The 18,920-nt window shown below is 42.3% G+C and overlaps 1 protein-coding gene across 3 annotated transcripts in view; it reads left to right on the forward strand.

Annotated features, from left to right (window-relative positions):
• USP13 (ubiquitin specific peptidase 13) overlaps positions 1-18,920 on the forward strand; it is a 133,830-nt gene that overhangs the window by 93,125 nt on the left and 21,785 nt on the right. For 2 of the 3 annotated variants that reach the window (XM_043990774.1, XM_043990776.1), the window contains 6 exons: positions 3,721-3,846; positions 5,124-5,277; positions 5,805-5,979; positions 13,051-13,139; positions 15,750-15,872; positions 18,558-18,584. In XM_043990774.1, the coding sequence (XP_043846709.1) occupies positions 3,721-3,846; positions 5,124-5,277; positions 5,805-5,979; positions 13,051-13,139; positions 15,750-15,872; positions 18,558-18,584 (694 nt within the window). The remainder of the gene's footprint in view (positions 1-3,720; positions 3,847-5,123; positions 5,278-5,804; positions 5,980-13,050; positions 13,140-15,749; positions 15,873-18,557; positions 18,585-18,920) is intronic. The other variant, XM_043990775.1, reaches the window with a different exon arrangement.

Raw genomic sequence — 18,920 nt, forward strand, 5'->3', positions numbered from 1 at the left:
GACATTTCTTGTAGGAAGAGGTGGCTCCCCCACCCCCTCCAAGTAGAATTCCTTGAAAGTTCTATCATTGACTAAGGCCACATTTGCTTGTCAGGGAATGAAACATTTAAATCAACATATTTAATTGAACCTCTGGATTGGCAACAAATCGGAATTCTTCAGCCCTGTGACTGGTGCTTGTGTAGGTTGTGATCCAAAGCAGCAACTTTGCTTCTCATTCATTAATCAATACATTAATTCCAAATGAAAATAGGCATGTAGCATGCTGCATCTTTGTTTAGTGAGCCAGGCTGGAAAATTGCCTACGTGAACATTCGAGGGTGATTTTGGATGGTGCAGTCTGTTCTAATTTTAGCTGAACTGTTTTGCAAGGGCTGATAAGCAAAGCAAGTACAGTATTCTATAAATATGACCAGTTCCTCAAATGCATGTCATTCTGGATAAGACTAGAATACTTATGCCTTCAATACTGATGCCTCTTCTCTTAATTATAGATTTTCTCTCCCTGGATAAAAAACAACTTCCTAGGGGGCAGAAATGGTCACAATCTATCCTCTGCCCCCCAAACATAGCATCACCTACACAGAAGTGGTATTAACATGGTGGATTGTGCATTAGGTTTGAAATCAGGAAGAACTGGTTTACTACAATATGCAAGATGCTATGCTAAGCATTAGGGATAAAAAGAAAGGTTAAAAAATTCCCTACCTTCAAGGAGCATTGGGGGGATACCATGTAAATAATGGGACATATAGTATATATGTCTATATATACTATGTGTATAGTACATATATGATCTATATCTACATCTATATATTTACACACACACACACACACACACACACACATATATATATATATATATATATATATATATATATATATATATAGAGAGAGAGAGAGAGAGAGAGAGAGAGAGATCTCAAGGGAAAGGCAGTAGCAATAGGAGCCACTGGGGAAGCCTCCTGTGGAAGGTGTCATTTGAACTCAGTCTTGGAGGAAGGCAGGGAGGCTAAGAGGCTGAGGCGGAGATGATGGGCAGAATGCTCCAAGCATGGATGGTAGCCAGTGTAATTGGCCCATGCAGTGTGTGCAGACTAGAAAAGTAGATTTTCCAAATTGTAAAGGACTTTAAAAGCTAAGCAGGGGGGTTTGTATTTGATCCTGGATATGATAGGGAACCACTGGAGTTTACTGAGTGTGGGGTGGTGACATGGTCAGACTTTGGTAGCTGAGTGAAGGATGAACTGGAGTGGGGAGAGACTGGAGGCCAGGAGACCAACCAGAAGGCCACTGTAGTGGTCCAGGTGAGAGGTAATGAGGACTTACACCAGAGCAGAGGTTGTGAGTGAATGGGCATAAGGGGATGTACACAAAAGATGTTGTAAAGGTAAAAATGTTGAGATTTGGCCACAGATTGGACATGTGGGGTGAGTGAGAAATGAGGTGACTCTCCCCAAGATGGTGGAGTGAGTGGAAAGAACCCAGCCATCTCATATCACTCCACCATGATCAGAAAATAGCCGCAGACTAAGTAATAATCATTGTATCTACTGAAAATACACATTGCCAGCCCAATGTATGAAGAAACAAGAAGGCTTCAAGCAGTAGGGAGGGGTCCAGACAGAAGAGCCAAGTTCCCTGAAGGCTTCCAACTTCAGGACACAGGGAAAACCAGGGAAGTATGGAGTCTGAAGCTGTGTGCCAGGAGCAGGGGAAGGGGAGCTTGGACCAGGGTCTAGCTAGTGGCACCTGGAGCCTATAATGGTGTCATTATCACCCTAACTGAGTTGGTTGCTTGGGGGTCTCAGACCCACAGGGCAATGATGAGAGCACACTGTAAATCAAGCTTAGTGAACTCTCTACATCTGCTCCCAAGTCCCCTGAAGAACATAATACTCTTTACCCTGACCCCAGATAATACCAATCAGGACCCAAGAAGGCCCCACTCTTCCTTCTAGAGGTGCAAAGATGTTGGCCCTGACATTTCAGGAAGTAAGACTCAAACAACAAATAGAAGAAAACACCAATAATCGAGGAGCGAGGGGTCAAGGATGCTACTGGAGTTCGGGATACTGGGTGACTGAGCCTTCAGCAGTATTAAGGATGTCAGGAAGAGGGGAAAATTTTGGGAGAGAAAGATAACAAATTCTCTTTTTGGATTTGTCAAGTATGGGCTGTCTAGGATACGTCCAATGGGTATCTGAGAGCCTGGATTGGATTTGTAGATTTGGGTGTTATCTGCATAGAGGGGATCATTGATCTGGCAAGCCATCTAGGTGATCCAGGAAAGAGGGAGAAGGGATAAGCACCGAGGACAGAGCCAGGCACGTCTGCTGCTTGACTTCTCTCCTTGTGACACAGAGCCATAGCCCTCAAGCCCAACTTATAGAAAGACAAAGCATAGCATATCTCAGGGTGAGTTAAAGAGGTCGTTCATTGTGAAGACTAAGCAAGGTCTTTAATAGAGAGCACTGGATCTAAAGTCAGGAAGATCTGAGTTCAAATCCTTCCTCAGACACTGTGTCTGACCCTGGACAAGCCACTTAACCTTTGTCTGCCTCAGTTTCTTCAATAATAAAGTGGGGATAATAAATAACAGCACCTACCTCCCAGGGTTATTGTGAGGACAAAAAGAAATGATAATTGTAAAGAGCTTTATAAACCATGAAGCTTTATATAAATGTTACTATGTCACTATTATTATCATTATTACTAAGACTAAGGTCCTGTGTTTACACATGGTATATTTGAGGAACCTATACATGACCCCCCCCCCAAGAAACAGCACATATTATCACTTTAAAACAACAGACAGCTCTCAGAACAGGAAGAAAAATATTGAGTGTAGCAGGAGAGGAAACATTTCTCTGTGGGAGGTGAAGGAGAAGAGAATGGAGACAGTAGGGCCACAGAAAAGAATGTTAATTTATTCACCTCAGACTCCAGAGTCAAACATTGTTGAGACTTCCAGCCAGTGGGGTTCCACTCTAACTTTCTCCTGCACTCGTGTGGGTCTATTATACTGACCCCATTCTGCAGGAATCTGACTGGTTGTGACGGAATATTACAGAATAGCTGAATTCTGTGACTGTTTTAGGATAATAACCCCATGTAAGAGACATTTTTGAATCACATTTTTGGAGAAATGACATCCGCTTCATCTCTGAGTAAAAAGGGTAATGACTATTTATGTTTGGGTCTTTTCTCCATTCAAAAGATGGGGGAAACATACTTATCTCTTCCCATTGCCCCTGTATTATTATTATTATTAATTTTTCCTACTTACATATAAAACCATTTTTAACCTTCATTGTTTTTTACAATTTTGAGTTCCAAATTCTTCCCACCTTCCCTGCCCTCCTCCCATCATTGAGAAGGCAAGCAATTTGATAAGTTATACATGTACAGTCATGTAAAACATATGTTCATATTAGTCATGTTGTGAAAGAAAACAGACCAACCCCCCTCCCCGAGAAAAATAAAGAAAGTAAAATCACAATGTGTGTTGAATGGAGCAGTTCTGAGCATGACAAGCTCACTGGTGGAGGAAGGCAGAGTGATTGGGGCTGCCAAGGGAGGAACTAGTTGAGGAGGGAGATGATCAAAAATATAAGGAGTTGCAGGTTCTCTTTTGTTTCTCGCTAACTTGTCTTGTTCAGAGGTGGTGGGTTTTCCTGATGTCACTTGTCTATCTCTGCAAACATTCTTGTCCATCAGCCTCAGCAGAATGGGATCTCCCCGTGCATGTTCAAGGCTTTTGTCAGCAAGAGCCACCCTGAATTCTCCTCCAACAGACAGCAAGATGCCCAGGAGTTTTTCTTGCACCTCGTAAATCTAGTAGAGGTAAGTACTCTATCTTTTTTTTTGTTGTTGTTTTTTTTAGTGAGGCAATTGGGGTTAAGTGACTTGCCCAGGGTCACACAGCTAGTAAGTGTGTGTTAAGTGTCTGAGGTCGGATTTGAACTCAGGTACTCCTGACTCCAGGGCCGGTGCTCTATCCACTGCGCCACCTAGCTGCCCCAGTACTCTATCTTTTTAGAAAAAAAATTACAATTTTTTCAATTAAGGGTGAATATTCTTATCCTCAAAACAGTTAAGATTTTAAGTTAAGTTTTGAAGACTAGCTTGTTACATTTTTCCACAGTAGGCTGGGAATACTCAGCTCATTCTACTCTGCCTGCCCAGTCCCATGATCTTAATCTTTTTAAAATTCCCATATTCTCCGACCTACCCCATTTGACTGTGGCCGTCTGGTCTGCTTCTCTGCCATTCATACTATATTAATTTATGTTTTCTGATATAGTTGCCCAATAGAATGAAAGTTCCTTGAGGGAAGGGATTGTTGGATTTTGGTCTTTGTATTCCTCATGTCCAGTATAGGGTCCAGAACATAGTAGGTGCTTAAATTCTTGTTGAATCGAAAGTAAATAAAAACTGAATTAAATGTGTTCCATTGCTCCACCCAGACTATTCCTTAAGGATCTTGTCCTATCTCTATCCTCTTCTTCTCTTTTCTCTCCCCTTCCTGGACAATAATGAATCAATGAGAGAACATTTATTAAGCAATCACCAATGTGCCAGGCACTCTACTGAGAGCTGGTGTGTGTGTGTGTGTGTGTGTGTGTGTGTGTGTGTGTGTGTGTGAGAGAGAGAGAGAGAGAGAGAGAGAGAGAGAGAGAGAGAGAGAACATGTCAATAACTTTGTACTAAGAAGATATATACAGGGTACATTGGAAGTCATCTTAGAGGGAAGCTACTAGCATTAAGGGCAGGAAAAGCTTCTTAGGAAAAGGGATTTTAGCTGTTAATTGAAGGAAGTCAGGGAAACCAGTTGACTGGGAAGTAAAGAGGGACAAAATTCCTTTGAAAATGCCTGGAATTGGGATATGGAGTGTCTTGTTTAAGGAACCGCAGGGAGGCCAAGATCCATGGACTGCGGAATCCCTGGTAAAGGAGGTAAGATAGGAAAAGATCAAAAAGATAGGAAGGGCCCAGGTCTTGAATTTGAGCTTTGTTCTTCCTGACTCATAGCTCAGTTTTCTATCTCCTATGCCACCACGGCTTGTATGACTAGTCTGTTGGTATCTGAATGCATGAACTTGATCTACTCCCACCCCCAGAGGAACAGAATGGGCTCTGAAAATCCAAGCGATGTTTTCCGGTTTGTGGTGGAAGAACGGATTCAGTGCTGTCAGTCCAGGAAAGTGCGCTACACCGAGAGGGTCGACTATTTGATGCAGTTGCCGGTGGCCATGGAGGCAGCAACCAACAAGGGTAAGGCAGACTTAAAGATGGGTATGGGTGTGCATCATTTACTTGTATTGTTACAAGTGAAAACACTACAATCTACTATGTGGTACGTCCGGCAGCTAGGTGGTGCAGTGGATAAAACACTGGCCCTGGATTCAGGAGGACCTGAGTTCAAATCCAACCTCAGATACTTGACACTTACTAGCTGTGTGACCCTGGGCAAGTCACTTAACCCCCATTGCCCCACCCCTCACCACCCTCCCCAAATGTATTAGAAAGCACCCTCCAGGTGCTTATATTTCTGTTTGGAGGATGCAACATTTCAGCTGATGAATCTGATGGTCCTGTCCTGCAGCATTCATTATGGCTCTCTTTGCACATTTGTTCTCTTAATCTGGCAGGAAAAAAACCCCAAATCTCAATGCACTCTTACCAAATGATCCTAAAAGTAATTAGGTTTCTGAATGAGGGTTCTCATTCCCCATAGGAGCCGACACTGGCCATTTCCAAGGTTGCTTCTTTGATCTTGGTTGTCTTTTCTCCCTGCACAGATGAGCTGATTGCATATGAGTTGACAAGAAGAGAAGCTGAGACATCCAGGAGACCACTCCCAGAATTGGTCCGGGCCAGGATTCCTTTTAGCGCCTGCCTTCAGGCCTTCTCTGAACCTGATAACGTGGAAGATTTCTGGAGCAGCGCCCTACAAGCAAAGTCGGCTGGTGTGAAGTAAGTGTATGGGATGTGTGTGTATGTGCAAGTGTGTGTGCGTGTGTGTGTGTGTGTATGTGTGTGTTTCTATAGAACAGAGGTTCTTAACTTGGGGTCTGTGGAGGGATCTATGTATAGATTGAATGGGGGGTGGGTCTGTGAACTAGATAGGGGAAAAAACCATATATTTATTTTCACTAGTCTCTCTCGAACTGAAATTTAGTGTTTCTTTTAATTATTTAAAACCATTATTTGAGGGGCAGCTAGGTGGCGCAGTGGATAAAGCACTGGCCTTGGATTCAGGGGGACCTGAGTTCAAAACCGATCTCAGACTCACACTAGCTATGTGACCCTGGGCAAGTCACTTAACCCTCATCGTCCCATCAAAATGAATAAATAAACAAACAAATAAATAAATACATAAATAAACAAACAAATAAATAAACGAACGAATGAATAAATAAACAGCTAACTAGCTAGCTAGCTAAAACCATTATTTGAAAAGTGTGTAGGCTTTACCAGGCCAGCCTAGGGTTTCATACAAACACAAAAAAGTTAAGAACCTTTGGTTTAGAGACACAAGTCTAGTTCTTTGTGAATTGAGCAATACAAATCCAATTGCTTTCATCACTAGCAGGATGGGCAGGGCACCCTCCTTCAAACCAGATACAAAACACAACTATAACTTTGCTTTTACACTTTAGCTTCTACTACTACTACTGCTACTACTACTACTACTAAATATTATATATACAGCAAGGAGTGGACCTAATAAATCTACTCCCTAATGGGAATGATATATATCTATATATCAGACACACACAAACACATATATAAATGTGTGTGCATATATACACACATGCGCACCCATATATGTATATATATAAAATGAAATAAAATAAAAGCAATGACTCATAGTAGCCTGAAATGTGACAATACCTGAGGATGGGCTATAAAAATGTTAACTTCTTTTAAGAGATTATTAAAAATAAATATTTGACTGATTGGTTTTTTGTCTATTGCTAACTTTCCAATAACTCTTCTTCCACTGTAGGACCCCCTCCCCATAAAGAAGTGCAGTTAAGCCAAATAGCCAATCGTTTTGGCAATGCCTGACCCTGCATTGCCCATTCTTTACATGGAGTCCACCATCTCTCTATGCAGAGAAAAGCTGTCCTTAATCACTGGGTGGGCAGAGGCAAAGGTGGGGGAAAGGGCTCCCTCTGACTAGTTTCATCCCACCTAGAGCTGTCGTTATATAAGGAAACAGATTTTCTGAAAACTACTTTACTAGGTGGCAGCCATATTTCAGTGGACCTTGTCTACTGAAATGCAAAATCAGACGATCTTTAAAAAGAGACAAAATCCACCTCATTTGTTAAAAACAAAGCTTCTCAGGGGCAAAAGAAGAATCTAGAATATTTCTATCTTTCTGGATCTTTTTATTCACCTTTGGCTAGTCTCAAAGTCCCCACCCTGAGGTCACTGAGTTTTTTTTTCAGGTACTAGTGCTCACGCAGATGCCAGTCAGCCTAATTTCCTGTGGTAGCTTCTCGGTCCTTGGGCTAGTTAGAATGTTTCCCATCAATTTGGTGGGAATTGTTACTATCGTCACGGTTAATGACATTCTAATGGGGGTGACAACATGCAAACACCTATGCATCAATAAGATAAAAGGATAAATTAGAGAAAGTCTCAAGGGGAAGGCCCTGTCATTAAGAAGGATGGAAAAGGCTTCTTGCAGAAGAAGGGATTTAAGGTGATACTTGAAGGATGACAAGGCAGTCAGGTTGTGGACACAGGAGGGAGAGTATTCTGGGGAGTGGGGGGGGACAGCAAGTGAAAAGTCATGGAGATGACAGATGGAGTGTTTTGTGCTCAGAATAGCTAGGAGGCTAATGTCGGTGGTTCAGAGAATAAAGCATACGAAGACTGGAAATATAAGAAGAACCTAGACTGTGAAGAGTTTTAAAAGCTAGAGTATTTTCTATTTGATCTTGGTTGTAATAACTGGATTTTGAAAAAGGGGAGTGACATGGGCAGATCTGTCCTGTAGGAAGATCACTTTGGCATCTGCAGTGGGGAGAAACTTGAGAGCAGAAAGACATTGCAGTAGTCCAGATGTGAGATGATGAGGGCCTGTCAGTGTCAGAGGAGAGAACAGGGATATATAAGAAAGATGCTGTGAAGGTAGAATGGGCCAGACTTGGCAACAAATTGGATATGAGGGAGATGAGAGAAAATGTGACCTAGTTTTGAGGATAATACCTAGGTCATGAGCATGGGTGACTGGGAGGATGGTGGTGTTCTCCACAGTATTAGGGAAGTTAGGAAGAGTGGAGTGCTTGGGGTGGGGGAAATCATGAGTACAGTTTTGGACTTGTTAAGTGTAAGAACTACTGCTGGTCTGATAGCCTTGGGTTTCCTGAATGTCTTGCTCAAGCAGTAGAGGCCTGTCCTCTGTCATTCATTTTTTCTTCATTTTCTATTAAAAAAAACAGCTTTTGAATTTTGGAAAGTCATTTGTCATCTCCCTACACCTTGACATGGCAAGAGGAAAACCTTTGTTTCTTAAAGGGAAGATCCAACCTGGATACCTAGGTTAAATAGAGTGAGGAGGCCCTTGTTTTTGCCTATAAAGGCAGATTTCATTAATTCATTAGGTTGATCATCAATCAGTCAATAAACATTTATTGTGTCTACCATGTTTTTTTATGAAGTTTTCTTGAAATGTTGTGAACGTCACTTTGGGAAAACCAGAGAAGGGAATTGATCAGGGGAATAGCCTATAATTATATTCAATATTTGAAATGTTGATGGAATAGAAGGAGAGAGTTGCTTTTTTTTAAACCTTAGTTGTGAGATTATCAGAACCTGTGGAAGTTCACAATACATCCAACAAAGAGGAGAAGCTCTCTTTTCTAGGTGACCTTTCTGCCAAAGACCTTTAAAAATATCTTAAATATATATTAGAGAGGGGCAGCTAGGTGGCACAGTGGATAAAGCACTGACCCTGTATGCAGGAGGACCTGAGTTCAAATCTGCCCTCAGACACTTGACACTTATTAGCTGTGTGACCTTGGGCAAGTCACTTAACCCTCATTGCCCTGCAAAAAAAAATGTATATTAGAGGACAATTGGTATAATTTAGAAATGGGAAACACTTATGTCTTTTTTTTTTTTTTTTTGGTGAGGCAATTGGGGTTAAGTGACTTGTCCAGGGTCAAACAGCTAGTAAGTGTCAAGTGTCTGAGGCCAGATTTGAACTCAGGTCCTCCTGACTCCAGGGCTGGTGCTTTATCCACTGCGCCACCTAGCTGCCCCTATTTATGTCTTTATGATTATATGTGTGTGTGTGTGTGTGTATTCAGGGACCCATTAATTTAATAGATGGGGCTTAGAAAATTAGTAGTGTCACTATCCTGTTGTGGGTTTTTTTTTTTTTTTTTTAGTGAGGCAATTGGGATTAAGTGACTTGCCCAGGGTCACACAGCTAGTAAGTGTTAAGTGTCTGAGGCCAGATTTGAACTCAGGTACTCCTGACTCCAGGGCCGGTGCTCTATCCACTGCGCCACCTAGCTGCCCCCTGTTGTGTCTTTTTAACCCAATGGTCTATTGGTTTACTTGTCTTTGCTGTCCCTTCATTCATGTCCTTATCCAACAACAGTTTACCAAGCTCCTGCTCTTTAGGGTATGCTGTACCAGGCATGGAAGGGAGGGTCAAAGGTGAACAATTTATTACTTCTTTCAGTTCCTTCTACTTGAGCAGATTGAAACCCTTTCCCCATGCCTCAGCAAACCATCTGAATGAGTCTCCATGGTGCCTAGATTTTTCATTCAGCGACCCTTTCTCTACGATGAGCCTTACCCCATTTAGCTGGATGAGTCTGAGGACCACAACCCCACAGTTGATTGGTCACTGGGCCCGAAGTCAAAGTTTGATAGGACCGGCTGAGTCTTGCATTCTGCAAGCCCAGACCTTAGGAGCCTGGGGTCCTTTCCACAGTCCAGGGGGACCTGGGAACAAGACTTTAGTAGAAACCCTCTATCAAACCGAATACTTCAGTCCTGAGATATTGATGTATTTATTACAATGACTAAAATCCCTGAATATCCATTCATTCATTATCTCATTTTGAACCCAGTCCTCAAGGCACTGATTAGCAGAAACATTTTTTAAAATTAATTTTTATTGATGACTTAAAAAAACCCTAAATATCTCTCTGTATTGCTTCCCTTCACCCTACCAGAGAGCCATTCTGTATAACAACAGAATTAAACTTTTATTTTATATTTTAACATAAGGGGAAAATTCCAACAATTTGCTTCAGGAGAGAAAAAGAATAAACAAATAGCCAGTTTGCTAAGTAAACAAGTACCAATTTGCTCGGTATAGATGGTAAAAGTATTTGAAGGCAGGAATTATTTTGTTTGTTTCTATTTGTATCCCTATCCCTTAGCACCTTATCTGGCCCATAGTAAAGCACTTGAATGATGTTTTGTCTGTCCTGCAAACCCTAACAGACACCTTTGACCAGTCGATCAGACAGACTGCTGGTTTTAGGATAGAAGGGTCAACACAGGTAGACTTCTAGAATTTGTTGGCAGTTCATGGACATGGTCCAGAGAGCTATGTATGAGCCAAATCTATCCCAGGTTCCCATCTGCCAATATAAATCTGGGAAACTGGTCCTTTCAAGGAGGAGTGTGTGTGGTCTGGTGTGGACCAGGAAGGGTTCAGTGAGAATACCACTGGCTCTGGTTAAAAATCCCATCTCTGACCTTTATTATCAGTATGGCCTTGGGGAAGTCACAACCCTCGTGAGCACTGGTTTCTTCATCTGTTAGATGAGAGAATTAGATGATGGCTCTGGAGGTGTCTTCCTTCCCTAGAGCTGGGGTCCCAGTCACTCGCTGGGCTTTCATACGTCTCAGCCGTGGCCTCGATTCTGCTTTTCCTGGCATCGGGAAATGCTGTTGCATGAATCTACCATGTGAGGGCACCCATGGTACAAGATTTCAATGCCCTCTTGACTGATCCTCAGGGGCAGCCCCTTCCTCTCATTTTGGATTTGGTGAGCTCTGACAGATGGGAACGTTGAGAGGTTTGTTAGCAGAGGGCAGGGATAAGAATTAGGTAAGCGTGTAATTCATGTTTGACTCAAGATTCTGTAAAGAATACAGTGGATACCGTTAGGCTTAGAGTAGAGAAGACCCAAGTTCAAATCCCACTTCTGAGACTTACTCACTGTATGACAAGTCACTTAATGTCTGTGAGCCTCAGTTTCCTCAACAGTAAAATGATGGGGTTGGACTCAGATGCCATCTGGAGCCCCCTCCAGCTAGGTCCAAGATTCTGTGTTCCTGGCGCTTTTTCTTGCTTTTGTAGTGGGCACACACACAACCTCAGGGGCACTGTCCTCTGACCCTTACTGTTCTAATTGCCTGAGGTGCCAGGCATGAAGAGATGGGAGAAAGGTACAGCTTGGAAGAACCTGTCTTCTCCTTTCCAGTGTGACTCTTCAGTGACAACATAACTCAGTGAACTTCCCTCATTTCTACTTTTCTCTCTTTCTATTCTCTGTGCTGGTTGGAAATCTCACCCAGACCCTAGGCTCTCCAGCCTTTGCATTTTGAACAGCTCACAGTCCCCATTGCACTGCCTATAGCCCATGATCCACTCGGAGGACCTTTATGGACTGTACTTTGGGACCCACTGGTGCTGGTCATCAGTGGGTTCCTCTAGTACATATTTTACTAAGCACTGCTTAAGGAATAAAAAGAGGGAAAAAAGTTGTATTTCTGACATTCATTGACAGAATCTTTTTTTTTTGTTTTTTGTTTTTTTTGCGGGGCAATGGGGGTTAAGTGACTTGCCCAGGGTCACACAGCTAGTAAGTGTCTGAGGCCGGATTTGAACTCAGGTACTCCTGAATCCAGGACCGGTGCTCTATCCACTACGCCACCTAGCCGCCCCCCATTGACAGAATCTTAATATCAGGTGTATTGGGGTTGGTAGATATATAAAAAGCTCAGAATTATATTTTATGTTTTAGTCAATTCAACTTCTTTTATGAACCTTCACACTAACTTGAACAGTTCCCATTTCCTTAGCACTTTACAATTTTCAAAATGCTTTCTCCACAAGAACCCAGTACAGTTATTTTCTTCATTTTATATATGAGGAAACTCAGGCTGCATGAGGTTAAATGATGATCCTATGGTCATTATCAATCAGCAAGTATTTATTAAACACCAACTATTTCCCAGGAGCTGTGCTAAGCACTTGGCAAATATGAAACTGTTCCTTCCCTCAAAGACCAGAAGAGGGTTCTAAGGCATTTCCAGAGCCAGATTTAGGATCTAAGGTCATTTTTCTGCATCTCAGTTTTCTCATCTCTGAAATGGGCACAATACCTGCATAATCCTATCACAGGGTTGCTCTTAGCAACTTTGCTTTGAAAATTTCAAAACACTATAGAACTGTTATAGAGAGTAGAGGTGGGGACTAGATTGTGACTGGGCCTGTTCAGGGTCAGCATGAGGCTGTCTTGATTCTAAGGTCAGCTTTCTATCCACTGCTCCACCCTGCCTCTCACCTTGAGAGCAAATGTCCGAAATAGCTGATACTACAAAAATGCTAGAACAGACTATCAGCTCACAGAGGACAGGGACAGTTTTTCTTTGGACTTTCTGTCTCCCTAGCACATATTGCCTGGCACATAGTAGGTGCTTCAGAAGTGCTTGTGGACTGATGTAATACTCTTCTTTAAAATCTGAAGGCATCAAACTCAGGGGACATCACCCTTTGGCTGATTAGGACATAGCTTTGAGGCTTGTGCCAGAGAGGTAGACAGATAATAGATAGTGTAGGTGAGTGTGTGTGTGTGTGTGTGTGTGTGTGTGTGTGTGTGTGTGTGTGTGTGTGCGCCCGCGCGAGTCTCCTCTTCCTTTTCATGCATGTACCTGGTTCAGGCCAGTCACTGGTCCTGCTGGGCATGGCTCCCATCAAGTCTGGACAGCTTCATAGGTTGTGTTCAAGATTCTTGTTGCCTTATATCACTGACTGAATTCACTTGTGTTTCCCAGAACATCCCGTTTTGCCTCATTCCCTGAGTACTTGGTAGTGCAGATAAAGAAGTTCACCTTTGGCCTTGACTGGGTTCCCAAAAAGTTCGGTAGGTATTTTTTTGGGCATGATTTTGCTTGAAATGTTGGTTTTGAAACATGGCGTGTGAATGAGCCTGAGCAGGTTGGGTGGGGGGACATAGGTACCCATGTTGGAGGAATTGGCTCCATTTCATTCTTTGGATTATGTTTTCCTTCTTCTCTTTTTAAAGGAGAGACACAGAAAGACAGACAGACATATACACACAGAGACAGAGAGAGAGACAGAGACTGAGACACAGAGAGAGACAGAGACAGACAGAGAGAGACATGCAAAGACAGAGGGAGACAGAGAGACCAAGACAGAGACAAAGGACAAAGAGGGAGACGCAGAGAGAGACACACAGAGACAGAGACACAGAGAGACACAGAGACCGACAGAGACAGAGAGAGTGAGCATGTGCATGCATGTGAAATGAATGTTAAAACGTTTGTCCCATGTGCTTTGCTCTATTAGTATTTTGTGGAATGACTAGTCTGAGGAGTGGAAAAAGGAAGCTCCAACAGAAAGCAGAAACTGCAGGCTTTATTCTGATTTCTTCTCTACTCTTGAATTTCACCAGGAGGAAATTAGCCTAGTTCAGTCCTTGTGTCTCTTAGGCTTACATGTTTATCTGTGTGTGCATATTATCTTTTTCCTCCCCTCATCCCCAGAATTGTAAGGAAGGCCTGGGTTCGAATCCTGCCTCAGACACTTAATAACTCTGTAACCCTGAACAAATCACTTAGCCTTCCTATACCTCAGTTTCTTTATCTGTAAACTGAAGGATTTGGGCTCAATTGTCTTCGAGGACCCCTCCAGATGCCCAGCTATGATTCTACTAAATGAATCCTAGATCTCCTAAGTCATAGGTAACATGTGATCTGTATTGGCAGAGAGAGTTCCTCTTGCTGATGAAATTATAGCTCATCCACACAGAGAATATGTACAGGCATTGATTCAGGTCTTTTTTTCCTTTGCCTTTTCTTCATTTCTGAGGGAGAAAGAACAAGGGTGGCAGGCCTTTTAGGATTTTTGTTTTTCCTTAGAGTTGCCTTTGCTTTCCTTGGTAGTTAAAAGTGAGAGCAGGGTCCTGGCATTTAGCATCAAAATGTTAGTCTTCAATATCAGGTAAACAATACCCCACTTAACTTTGCTGTGACCAACATTGTTATGTGATCCTCTCATAATGCTGTGTTCTAACCAAATCCCACCCATTAAACACTGCTGTGATGTTTGGCTAGTTGCCATGACATCCAAATGACTCTATCCCCATGGTTCTTATGACCCCAGATAACATTGTTTCACCTCATTTTTTTCTTTTTGTAGCCAATATGCAAGATTAAGCAGGACACATTTATATTTATTTCATGAGTCTATGGTTTTACTGATGTCCTTACTCAACTAATGCAGGTTAGCACCCTTTAGTGCCTCCATAGGTAGTCTCTGGGAATTTCTTTGGATGGAAAAAACTTATCAGGTTGACTGGTCTCCAAATTGGCTGAGCTGGTCCTCGGAAGAGAAGCATACACAGTCTTGCTTGGCCCATACTTAATCCCTTTCTGGTATGATGTGCTTTTCCAGAGCTGTGGAGAGACTAGGGTTAGCCCCATACCACTCGTGGAAGATTTAAGTGGACACCTTTGTATCTAGGGTTTTGTTTTTTATTTTTGGTTAGCTAAGAGATAGCCTTGCTCTCAAATTTAAAACCAAGTATTTTCATACTATCACTTCATAGGTTAAATAGTAAGAATCAGTGTGTCATTAGTGGAAAAAGAGTCAGTAAGAGCTGAATTTGAGTCCTGCCTTAGACCCATCCTAACTGGCTCATTTAGTGTTCCGTGTCTCTTTCTAAGGCTGTAGCTTACATGTGGATTAATTGCCAATCTGAGTTGGTAGAAGGAGTTTCTGCACTGGGAGTTCCCCACACTGATGAAATCACAGAGCCATCCAGAGCAATATGGTTTAGTGGGAAGAGCGCTGGGTTTGGAATAAGAGAGCCTGGGTTCAAATCCCATTGCCACTTGCCACTGGTGTTAACTTTGGGCAAGTCTCGGAAATTGAGAGTTGGAAGGGACCTCAGTGATCATGTGGTCAGACTCACAAATAGAAGGAATCATGTATCTTCTCTGAACCTCAGTTTCTTCATCTTTTAAATGAGGGGGTTGGACTGGATGACCTCAAAGTGACAGACTAGTGTCATATCTATAATATTATGATCTCCCTCCTTGAAAAAACCCTGAAAGAGAAAATAGTGGTGGTTTGGAAAATGAATATGTTTGATTTAGCTTCTGCAGTATTAATTGTTTGAGAACTTTGCAAACTGAGAGTCAGATTTGAAAGTTGGCACAGCTAAAGACAAAAATATTTAATGGGGAGGTCATGAGTTCGAATCCTGCCCCAGACACTTTCTAGCTGTGGGAACCCTGGGCAAGTCACTCGGGTTCTGTTCCTGTTGATAGTGATGGTGGGGTGGTTGGGAGAAGACTGACCTCTGAGGTCCTTTTCAGCTCTGAATCTATATACCTATGATACCATAAGCTATGACTGCTTAATATGCATGCTTGCTTCACACTTGGGGGGGTGTTTGTGTGAGGACTTTGGGGATGTCCCTGAGTGACTGGCACTTCTCTTTTTGCAGATGTTTCCATTGACATGCCAGACCTCCTTGATATCAATCATCTCAGAGCCACAGGGTTACAGCCTGGAGAAGAAGAGCTTCCAGACATTGCCCCCCCAATAGTCATTCCTGATGACCCCAAAGGTACTTCCCATGACCAGGAAGACGTTCCCTCCCACCCCCTTTTCCTTAAATCAGATTCATCCAGTTCTTTGGCACCTTGGTGTAGGGTAGGGTCATGATTTGCACTTAGCAGGAAATATAAAAGATGTGTAAGGGAAGAGAAGATGCTGAGGTGGTGATGAGCTGGTATTGATGGGTTAGCCGAAAATATCCTTTCAGTTGGGTGTGGTGGAGTAGATCTGTAATACTTGCTACTGGAGGAGGCTGAGACTTGTGGATTGCTTGAGCTTGGGAGGTCTGAGCTGCAGTCAGGGTAGCCAATCAGGTGCCATCACTAAATCTGGAATGATTATGATGAGTTTGAGGGAGGGAGAGGGGGAGAGGGGGAGAGGGGGAGAGAGAGAGAGAGAGAGAGAGAGAGAGAGAGAGAGAGAGAGAGAGAGAGAGAGAGAGAGAGAGAGAATGAGAATGAATCAGAGATCAGAGAGAAAATTGGAGGGGTACCAATCAGCACAGGGCAGAAACAGAGCAGGTTAAAAGTTTTCATCCCAGTCAGCACTGGAATTGGCCTATAGTGGCAGCTACACTGCCAGAGTAGGTGAGATAGTCTCATGCCAGTCTCAAAACCAAACAGCAAACAAGGCTTTTCATTTGTATTGGTTACTTTCATTTACAGAAGCACATAAGATCGTTGAGAACAGAAGATTTGCCATTATCTTTGTCTTTTTCCCTCTGCTTCCACTTGGTAGATTTTCCTCTGTTACAGTTGTGGAGTTATAGTCTAAGGGGTGTGTTTTCATTGTACATGAAGACATGGAGATGCTGGTATCATTCTGAGGTATGGGGGAAAACCTGCCAGAATACCTGACTTGAAGTAGGTATATCCCTCAATGTAGTACAGCACAAAGAGCCCTAGATTCAGAGTCTGAGGACCTGGGTTAAAATTCCAACTCTGCCATTTATTTTGTGACCTTGGGCAAGTCACTTCACCCTGTCTAGGCCTCAGTTTCCTCATCTGTTAAATCCATTTACCACCTTCCTATAAGACATGAAACCTGTCTTCAGGGGATTTAAAGTCTACCTAAGAAGATATAACTAGAATTGCAGAATGAATAGACCAAATCAGCAGCTCCACCGATCATGTATCAGTATGCCTGTTTCCCTGCAGCTCTTACAACACTGGTCATTTTTCTTTCTTTCTTTCTTTTTTGCCAATCTGATGGGGGTGAGTTATTTTCATTTTACATTTTTCTAATTATTAGTGATTTGGGACATTTCTTCATATGGCTGTTAGATTTCTTAAAGGCTCATTTTTCAAACATCAGTATTCTCATGGGATTGTATGGCTGTGAGTGATGGAACACTATAGTCTCTGAAGAATTTAAGTTGAGAATCGCTCAAAAGGCAAATGAGAGATATATGGTTGTTCATGAGTGGGCAGTAACACATTGAAAACAAGGATCCTAGATTTTTTTAAAACATTCTTTATGCAGCAGAGATTTATTTATATAGTTCTTCAAATGGTATTGACATTCAGATTCTCTCTTTCTATCTCCTAACAACCCCAAGTGTGAAATGCAAGAAGAAGGCAATTTCGATTTATAAATAGGCACAAAAATCAAGATAAAGAATTCTGCAACTTTATATACATATGTACACTTGCTGTTCAGTCGTTTTCAGTTCTCTCTGACTCTTTGTGACCTCCATTTAGGTTTTCTTGGCAAAGATACTAGAGTGGTTTGCCATTTTCTTCTCCAGCTCATTCTACAGATGGGGAAACTGAGGAAAACAAGGTTAAGTGACTTGCCCGGGGTCACACAGCTAGTAAGTGTCTCAGGTTGGATTTGAACCGAGGTTTTCCGGACTCCCGGCCTGACACTCTATCCACTCTGCCTTCCCTACAGCATACTTCCCAGTATATTCCTGCAGACAGTAGGACACTCTAGATCAGGAGCCATCCTCTCCAACCCTTCATTTTACAGATGAAGAAAATGAGGCCCAATGAAGGGTGGAGACAGGATTAGAGGATGGAAGATTAAAACCTGGAAGGGACCTCAGAGTCTGTCTGGTCCAAGATTCCAGAGAAGGACACTGAGGTCTGTAAAGGCGTAGGGACCTGCTTAAAGTCATGCAGGTATCGGACAGCAGGGCTCTGATGTGAACACCAGATCTAGCACGCAGAGGGTGTCTTGATTTTAAGAAGGTTAAATTGTTTGGTTCAAGTTAAGAAAAAAGTAGGGCAGAATGCAACTGGTTCTGATAATATGGCAACCACAGTCACCTGAGGAATTATAGAAGGGAGAAATCAATACAGGCTTTGGAGATCTAGAAGGCAGTTTAGCTATTCAGGTCCTTGATGACTATCTCTCCCGTGCTTACAGCAGAGACCTTGGTTCATAATTATGCGAGGTACTTAGCAACACTTAAAAGAGAGAAATCATTGAATTCATTAGTCTGTTCCTCTGAACACCATGTTTGATCTGGTCTAAGTGGCCAAAGCTAATTATTCTCACTCATTACCATAATGCCTTTATGTATTACCATGAGGATTGTATTGTTGTTGTTTGTATGGAATTGTGGAGAGCTGTGTGGAAGCCAAAAGGCCTGGGCATTTCAATAGATGTTGTTGTGATGCTGACCTTTTCCCCCCTTCCATTTATGCATTTATGGTCTCATTTTCTCCTCTTCTCCCTTCTTCAATTTCAGATCGATTAATGAACCATTATATGGAACGTAAGTATCTCATCTTTCCCCTCCATAGTGTTTAGATATTTTGGCTATTGAGACTTATTTACCTGAATTAGTTGTTAATGGAATGTCTTGGTGTTCATGCATATGCATATTTTCTCCTTTGGGGATTTTGTATTGATGCCTCACTGGTAAATTGAGGGAGCTGGGGACTGCCAATCAGCAGTATTGTAGTAGGATAGAAGCCCCTTGAGGACAGGATTATTTCATATTTTGTCATTCTATCCCCAGTTCTCAGCTCAAGGCCCGGCACAATAGCAGGTGCTTAATAATGCTTGTTGAATTGAGTTAAATTGAACACCTAAAAGAGTTGTAAATAAT

This window comes from Dromiciops gliroides, chromosome 3 (assembly GCF_019393635.1).
Source record: "Dromiciops gliroides isolate mDroGli1 chromosome 3, mDroGli1.pri, whole genome shotgun sequence".
Lineage (NCBI taxonomy): Eukaryota > Metazoa > Chordata > Mammalia > Microbiotheria > Microbiotheriidae > Dromiciops > Dromiciops gliroides.